General features: G+C 61.2%; 1 protein-coding gene across 1 annotated transcript; it reads left to right on the top strand.

The window, feature by feature from the left end:
• Window positions 1-1,947: 1,947 nt before the first annotated feature.
• TUBA1C (tubulin alpha 1c) lies at window positions 1,948-7,333 on the top strand. Its single transcript, XM_065419342.1, has 4 exons — window positions 1,948-2,049; window positions 4,610-4,832; window positions 4,955-5,103; window positions 6,259-7,333. Exons 1-4 carry the CDS (start codon window positions 2,047-2,049, stop codon window positions 7,231-7,233), a joined length of 1,350 nt encoding a protein of 449 aa, XP_065275414.1. The 5' UTR covers window positions 1,948-2,046; the 3' UTR covers window positions 7,234-7,333.
• Window positions 7,334-8,541: the final 1,208 nt, after the last annotated feature.

The following is an 8,541-nucleotide window of genomic DNA, read 5'->3' as shown; positions in this document are numbered from 1 at the left end:
TCCAAGCTGCCCCAGCCCCGTTCCCAGTGGCCGAGGGGTCATTGCAGCATTAGAGCTGGCACTCCGCCCGCCTTGAGGTTACCGCTTTAGCGGAGAAGGAGATTCAATTCCTGCCTTGATGAGTTGCTTTTGTCCCACCCCCAGCCTGCTGCCTGGTCTTTCCCTAAGGAAACCCCCCAGGATCCCACTGTGAAAATGTCTCTGTCATTCGTTTCTCTGACTAACTAGCCCCAGCTCCCCAGGTAGCGACTGGCCCATACCCTGGAATGTCCCACAGACGGGTTTGCTTGGGGCAAGTGGCCTTGGCTTTCACAGGAGATGCCCAGCACCCGCGCTGTGGTTAGTACCAAGCAGCAAAGAAAGCCGGGTCCCGGCCCCGGAGCGAATCCAGCGACTATGAAAGGGCAGTTGTCAAACAACGGCTGATTACAGATGTCCGCAGTGTCCTAGCCATGCTGGTGCCAGGCGGCTAGCGAGACAAGGTGGTGAGGTAATACCTTTGACTGGCCCAGCGTTGAGGACAAAGGCGGAAAGAAAGCCAGGCTCCCTCCACGCGCGTCCTGCAGGCTACGGTCTCTCCTTGTCCCCACAGCGCGTTCCCCGCTGGGCCAGCCGGCGAGGGGAGAGGGTGCCGGAGCCTAGGGGCAGCCACTGGTCTGTCTGGGTCGTGGGGGTAACATCGGCCCCCTAGGGAGTCACCAGGGTTAACTAGAGCCGAGCACTGTTCTGTTAACCCCTCCCCGCCGCTGCTGGGCGGCGGTTCCCAGGCGTGTAGGGGCACCTGACAGGTTAAACAGGCAGCAGAATCCACACGAGCCGGGCATCCTGGTGGGTAAGGGGCGGGCGGAAAAGTGCCCTGGGAAAGCGCAGCAGGGGAACCTCCATGGGGAGAGCGTGTGCCAGGCAGGGCAGCCAGGGCGAGGGAAATGCCTCGAAAGCCACGCCCGGGCTCCTGGTGTCTCGCTTGGGGGCGCAGGCTGATCTGGCCCGTGAACAGGGTCAGCGCTGGCCTGCAAAGCCAGGGCGCTCAGGCCCTGTGCACGTTAGAGACTTCTCAGACCCCCGTACGCCCCCCCCTGCAGGGTCCTCGCCTGCCCACAGCACCCCACAGCCAGGCTGCAGACCGGGGGCGATGCCACGTCGCATGTCGCTGGGGCTCTGTGCCCACAGACCCCCCGGGTCCCTCGTTACAGGGGGGCACCCCAGAAGGCGGGAGTGTTGATAGCAGGGGGTTGACTGCTCAGAGCGAGCTCCCCAGCAACACCTGTGGTCCCACCCCCTCGCCCTCCTCTCAGGCCCTTCCTGGGATCTCCTGCCCCCTCCCTCCACTGTCCTCCCCACTGCAGGGAGGTGCCTGGTCCAGCCCCCTCCTCCTTCACTGAACACTGAGCTACTCACTTCCTTCTGCACCCCACCTCCGCAGCCCATCGCCAGTCTCCCCAAACCCGTGTCTCCACCAACCCATCCCCCACTCCCCGTGTCTCCCCCAGCCCATCCCCCACTCCCCGTGTCTCCCCCGCCTCGTGTCCCCCATCCCATCCTGCACCCCCAGTGTCTCCCCCATCCCATCCCCCACCCCCATGTCTCCCCCATCCCCCACCCCATGTCTCCCCCATCCCATCCCCCACCCCCGTGTCACCCCCAGCTCATCCCCCATCTCTGCCACCCCCCATGGTTCCCATCTCTGCCACCCCATGCCTCCCCAATCCCATCCCCCACCCCCAGGCCTCCCCCAGCCTATCCCCCATCCCCAGGCCTCCCTCCCCCTCCACATTCCACTCTGCGTCCGTCACCCACTGCGTGCGAGTTCAAACTTTCGAACCTGCCAATCAGGACACATCGGGGGCGGGGTTTAGGCGAGGGGCGCGGCGTCGAGGAGGGACACACCCTACCCCTCCGTCCCTCGGGCACAACGCCCCGCCCCTTCCCCTTCGCCCCGCCCCCTCGGGTATATAAGGCCCCGCCCGGGGGGCAGCCCAAAGTTCTTCTCACTGGAGACTCCCTAAAGGGTCGGATAGTGAGAGACGCCGCTGCCCAGCTACCGCCATGGTGAGTTCGGGGCCCGGGTTCGGGACCCCACCTCGGCGAGCTTTCCGCCCGGGATCGTGCACAGTTGGGGGGTCGGCTGGAAGGGAGCTGGGGGGGGCATTGTGTGGGGGAGGGGGCGGGCTGGGGCAGCCGCAGATCGGCATGCGGGGGGGGCACCGGGCAGCGGCTGTAGCGACCCCCCGGGCACGCGTGGGCCGTCCCCACGCACTCGCCGCTCCCGGCCCCCGCTGCGCGCAGGGCGCCTCGCCCCGGCTGTGCCCGGCGGAGACCCGGGGCGCCCCGTGACCTTGGGCGGCCCCCGCGGGGCCCGGAGCATCCCCGGGCCGCGCCCTGGGCTCCTTGCTGCGCCACGCGGGGCGGGGCGTGGGGGCGGGCCGGGCTCGGCCGGAGGCGGAAGCTCGCTCGAGTGGGGGTGGGGGGAGCTCGCTGCCCTGTAGCCAGCTCGGATCGGCCCCGTGCGCGGGTTTCCCTGGGGGGCAGGGCCGCGGGGGGAGCTCGTGCGTGGCGGGAGTTCCCCGGGACCGGCCAGGCTCGCATGTGGGCCGGGCTGGGGGCGATGCAGCCAGGAGCGCCCTGGGTCGGGGCATTGTGGGCAGGCGGGTATAACGCCTGGCAGCGTATTTCATGGGGGGGGGGGGCGCATTACAGTGATGGGGGACCGACCCCCCCCAGCTACAGTCGGGGATAATGAGATCTGGGCCCCGCTGGCCTGGGAATCCGCTGCTGCAGCCACCCTGGGGAATGGGACCCAGGAGTCCTGACCGCTCCCTGCTGGGCCCAGAGCCTGACTTTCTAGCTGCTTCCGCCCAGAGAACTGGGACCTGCGGCTCCGAATGAGTAGGAAGCTGGTGCCGTGTGAACCGACGCGGCATCCGCAGCTGCAGGGGACTTTCAGGTCGGGCGCAGTGGGACGGGAGTGGAAAGATGCCACGGAAGCAGAGAGGTGACCCAGGGCTTGGGCAAGGTGCGGTAGGAGGGGCGATTTACAGCACGACTGGCAAGAGGAAGTGACGCTGGCTAAAGAGGGATTCGGCTGTTCCCGGTTTGTCTCGGGTACAATATTCAGGTTTCAAATAGGAGCATGTAAATATCCCCCACATGCATGGGAGGCCAGCGCTTTATACTGGTTCTGTGCCCTGGGGATCTGCCCATGTGGCCCCGCACAGACTTCGGGCCCTGCACCTCGCACTTGCGCGCAGTCCTGAGTCACCTGTGCTTGCTAGCTTGGAGGAGTCAGGGGGGATGAGTAGTCCTCAGCAGGAGGAGGAGAACAATGGGTTAGTCAGTGCTTCAGCAGGGCTAGTGATGACTTCATTTTCAAAGGCCATTTAGGGCAATCGACATTTAAAATGAACTGAGGGGCAATGTTCAGTGGCCTCCAACCAGAAATTGCAACGTGACCTTTGCCAGCTCTTCTGGGTGCCTCAGTTTCCCCTTGGTAAGGAGGAGGAGAATGCCCTACTACTGCTGGGGAGGAGGGTCAGGGTTTGCGCTGTGCGTTACCCAGAACGGTGAGCCAGGCCGTAATACGTTAGCTGGCTGCAGCGACTCAGTTCCGCCTCCGAAGCCCTGCGGCTGGCGAATATGGAGAGGAAACACTTTGAGAGACAACGTTCCAAATCTTTCTGAGATGCTTGTGGAACGTTTCCGGCTCCTACAAGTTCAGTCCCTTGGCTTCTCGGGGGGGCAGCCAAATCTCTGCTTCGGCGGGCCTTTCTGGCCGCTGTAACCTCTCGTTAAGAAATGAGAAGCTGTTTTCCATACCTTGCAGCTGGCTGTGCTCGTGCTAGACTCGCCTCCCCTACGGGGTTAAAAACGGCTGACCACAGCCCTTCAAATTACAGCTCTTGCGGCTGCTTATCTGACGTGTTTTTCCGTGAGTCAGATGGCTGGAGCTTGCTGGTTTAATCTGGCTTAAAGGGGAAAAAGGGCCTTCTATTGAAAGACTAGGACTGAAGCAGAGGCTGCATTAGCTCAGTGAGGGTTACACAATCGCTGGGGGACCATGGATCAGGGACTGAAAAGGGGAATTTGCATGTTTCCATGGGGCCCGTCAGGAATGTTCCCTGGAGCTGGAGGCTAGCCTGCCGGTATAGAAACTGGTGGGACCCAGTCAGAAGCAACAGTTTGGGTACTAGGCTGCAGCTGAAAACTTGCTGCCTCATCACATGTCTGACATGGGGTCAAATCTGCTTTGACCCTGCAAGCCAGAGCTGCTTTGACTAGCTGCTTTCGGACGGCCCAGCCAGCCTGTAATGTGGCTTCTCTGCTGCTGTGGTCAGGGAAACAACCTTGTCTGGCCTGGTTCGGGAGCCTTGTGTTCTGGTAGATGCCTGTCTTCCCACCCTGGGGGAAGGGTACTTGGGTGTCAGGGCCAGCTCCCTTCCTGCTGGGTTCCTCATGGCTCCTTTCTGGCCTAGAGACTCCAGGTGTTTGCACTGCAGGTCATGGTGGCTCATTCATAAATCTAATCTCGCACCATCATGCCCCATGATCAGCTGGTGACACTGGGTGCAAAACGACCCCCAGCCAGGCTGTTAATGTCCCTTTCTCCCCGCAGCGTGAGTGCATCTCTATCCACGTCGGGCAGGCTGGTGTCCAGATCGGCAATGCCTGCTGGGAGCTCTACTGCCTGGAACATGGGATCCAGCCGGATGGCCAGATGCCCAGCGACAAGACCATCGGCGGAGGAGACGACTCCTTCAACACCTTCTTCAGTGAGACGGGCGCTGGCAAGCACGTCCCCAGAGCCGTCTTTGTGGACTTGGAGCCAACGGTCATAGGTGAGTACGCGAAGCCATCATCTGCCTGCTTTCTGGGCTCCCTTGTAACTCACGTGCCTATAGCAGACAGCTGCTGTGCGTGGATGGCGGGGAGACAAACTCTCTGCCTTTCCTCTCCCCAGATGAAGTGCGCACCGGGACCTACCGCCAGCTCTTCCACCCCGAGCAGCTCATCACCGGCAAGGAAGATGCTGCCAACAACTATGCCCGTGGGCACTACACCATTGGCAAGGAGATTATCGACCTGGTTCTCGACAGGATCCGCAAGCTGGTGAGTGAGTCTCTCGCCAGCGAGGCCGATCTGGGGCGTGCCCACAGCACTGTCTGGGGCGCCAGTCTCGGCAGGAGAACGGCGCTGACGCGTGTTTGTGCCGACCCCTGTTCTGCTGGAATTGGCTCCCTAGCAAACATCTCCTGTTCCGGACAAGAGTGAACCCTTCTCCCCTGTTCCGCAGCGGAGCAGGGAGGCGCTGAGCTCCTGTGGCCCGGGATAGCTAGGGTAATGGAGGGCAGTGAGTGTGCTGGTGAAGGGAGGGATGTGGACTTGCATTGGCCCCAGACCCAGTCCGTGTCGGAGGTACCGGTCCACGCTGGAGCAGGTGGCCGTGTTAGGAGCACTTTCTGGAAAGTGGTGGTGAAAAGGCATCTCTGCATTCCCAGATTGGGTCAGCGGGTGTGTAAAGAGCTTTGCCTCACTTGTCTAGCATAGATGAGCCCTTTGGTACAGTGACTATCCTGTCTCGGATCTCCCAGATGGGAGGGTTTTGGGGTGTGAAGGGGGGGGTGTCTGCACCCACCTCTTGCAGGTATTGGCAGTTTTGGATTTAATGCAGGGTTGGAACAGTCTGCCTCCCCCCGGGACAGGGCATGAAAGGAGCAGACAGGCTTATTCACCTGGCTTGATTTCAGCCTGGCTAGTTCTCAAACTCCCTAACAGCTGCCTGCCCGGCCCCATTTCCTTGTGGGGGGCCATCTGCCCCTGTGTGACGCTGGAGGGAAACTACCTCCATCTCCACCCTCTTCCCCAGCCAGAGAATCATGGGTAATAGGCGGTTGGGTGTGAAAGACTCAGCTCTGGAAGAGCTGCTGTCTCTAGAGCGGTGAGACGTCGCTGTGGGCTCCTTGCAGAGGTCTGAGCCCTGAACCCACTGCCTCTTACAGGAGGCCAGGTTAGGAGCCAGTGAACTGGCAAGGCGGGGGACCAGCTGTCAGTCTTGTGGCCAAAAGGCTTGCCAGTGGCGGATGCTCCTGTCCCAGCTGTTTGGCTTTGCGGTACCTGTCTGTTTCCCAAACTGTAATTCTGCAATCAAAGAGCAGGGCTGGCCAAGATGGCCTGGGTCAGGGCCTGGCACTAGCTAGGCTTGTGTGACCAGGAGTTCCGTGCATTTTTCCAGAGGCAGCTTGTAACTTTTTTCCCCTCTAACAGGCCGACCAGTGCACAGGTCTCCAGGGCTTCCTGGTCTTCCACAGCTTTGGAGGTGGCACTGGTTCTGGGTTCACCTCCCTGCTGATGGAGCGTCTGTCCGTTGACTATGGCAAGAAGTCCAAGCTGGAGTTCTCCATCTACCCTGCTCCTCAGGTCTCCACCGCAGTGGTGGAGCCCTACAACTCCATCCTGACCACCCACACCACCCTGGAGCACTCGGACTGCGCCTTCATGGTAGACAACGAGGCCATCTATGACATCTGCCGCAGGAACCTAGACATCGAGCGCCCCACCTACACCAACCTGAACCGCCTTATTAGCCAGATCGTGTCCTCCATCACCGCCTCCCTCCGATTTGATGGTGCCCTGAATGTAGATCTGACCGAGTTCCAGACCAACTTGGTGCCCTATCCCCGTATCCACTTCCCTCTGGCCACCTATGCCCCAGTCATCTCTGCTGAGAAAGCTTACCATGAGCAGCTGACTGTAGCAGAGATCACAAACGCTTGCTTTGAGCCAGCCAACCAGATGGTGAAATGTGACCCTCGCCACGGGAAATACATGGCCTGCTGCCTGTTGTACCGTGGGGACGTGGTTCCCAAAGATGTCAATGCTGCTATTGCCACCATCAAAACCAAGCGCAGCATCCAGTTTGTGGACTGGTGCCCAACTGGCTTCAAGGTTGGTATCAACTACCAGCCTCCCACTGTGGTTCCTGGCGGTGACCTGGCCAAGGTGCAGCGGGCTGTGTGCATGCTGAGCAACACAACAGCTGTTGCCGAGGCCTGGGCTCGTCTGGACCACAAGTTTGACCTGATGTATGCCAAGCGTGCCTTTGTTCACTGGTACGTAGGGGAGGGGATGGAGGAAGGTGAGTTCTCAGAGGCTCGGGAGGACATGGCTGCCCTAGAGAAGGATTACGAAGAGGTGGGGGCGGATAGTGTTGAGGGCGAGGACGAAGGAGAAGAGTATTAACTTGCCTCGTCTCTTCCCTGTGCTGTCACTTCAGTTCTGTTTTCTCTGTTCCTGTAAAACTCTCCACTGTGTCCTGTAGTCATTAAAAGTGCTCTTCCTACTCGGGCTGTCTCGTTTACTTGCCTACGGAACAGATGGAGCTGTGGGCTGGGGGGGGGCTGGGGACACCTCGGGATGGGCCAGGATAGCCTCAGTGAGGACCAGCTATTGAATGGAAGGGGGGGTGGGGCTGTTCTCTGCTCCTTGCCAAGACAAACACTGTGGCCTGGGACCCCAGTGTCCTCAGCCCGTGACAAAGCCACCTCAGACCCAGCAGTGCCCCGTCACGCTTCAGCCATTCACTGAAGCCACTTGGCATGTGATGGAGCCCCGCTGAGGGGGGGGCAGAACCAGGGTTGTTATGGCGACCATGCATTTGCTGTAGCTTCTTCCTGCATCTCCCGAGACAGTAATCCATCTGCCATATGTCGGGCTCTTGGTCACGGCCTCCTGTGTGGCACTGAGACCCCCAGTGTGCTGTTTGGGGGGAGGGGGAGATAGGGATCCCCCTTGCAGCAGCTCTGGCTCAGTACAGCGGGGGGTGAGACTGGGACCTGTCCCCACCACAGCCCTGTCCAAGCTGCTCCCTACTGGCCCAGCCGGCCATGCAGGCAATGGGGAGAACTTCCTTCCGGGACTGGGGTGACCAGGCCCTGCCGTGCGTGGGGTGAACAGCTGAGTGCCTGGGCCCTGGGAGCCGCCAGCTCATCCCAGCAGGCCGGGCGGGGGCAGAAGCTGACTGCCCTTGTACAGTCTCTAGTGTGCAGCTGCCTGTTCTGCTCAAAGGAACCAGGCACAGGCTGCTGTGTTGTACAGCCTGGCACGGGAACCCAGGCGTCCTGCCTCCTGTTCTCCCCAGCAATGGCTGCACTCCATCTAGCGGCCTAGGCCTATTGGGTGCAGATAGTCCAGAGTAGTCTCCCACTGCAGTGTTAATGCCCCTCTCTGTCTCTTCCCCCCCCCCCCCCCCCTCACCGTCCTGGAGAAAGCCAGATGGGGATAATGCAGCCCTGGGCTCCAGCCACTCACTAGGCCCCTCCCTGCCCTTTCCACCCCTTGCCCCTACCCATAACTGCTCCTGTGGGAGCATCCTTCCCGGGGCAGTGGAGGCCCAAAGGGAAAAGGCTCTTGTCAGGAGCAGAACCCAAACATGGCTGTCCTGGGCCCCCATCCTGTACGTGGCCTGGGCTATAGCCCCTCCCCTGCGGCTCAGACGCTGGGCCGTGCAGTGCTCCAGGCTGAGGCCAGGGCCTGTCCTTGCAGAGGCCA

This window comes from Emys orbicularis, chromosome 19 (assembly GCF_028017835.1).
Source record: "Emys orbicularis isolate rEmyOrb1 chromosome 19, rEmyOrb1.hap1, whole genome shotgun sequence".
Lineage (NCBI taxonomy): Eukaryota > Metazoa > Chordata > Testudines > Emydidae > Emys > Emys orbicularis.
This window is presented reverse-complemented; position numbering and strand designations above follow the sequence as displayed.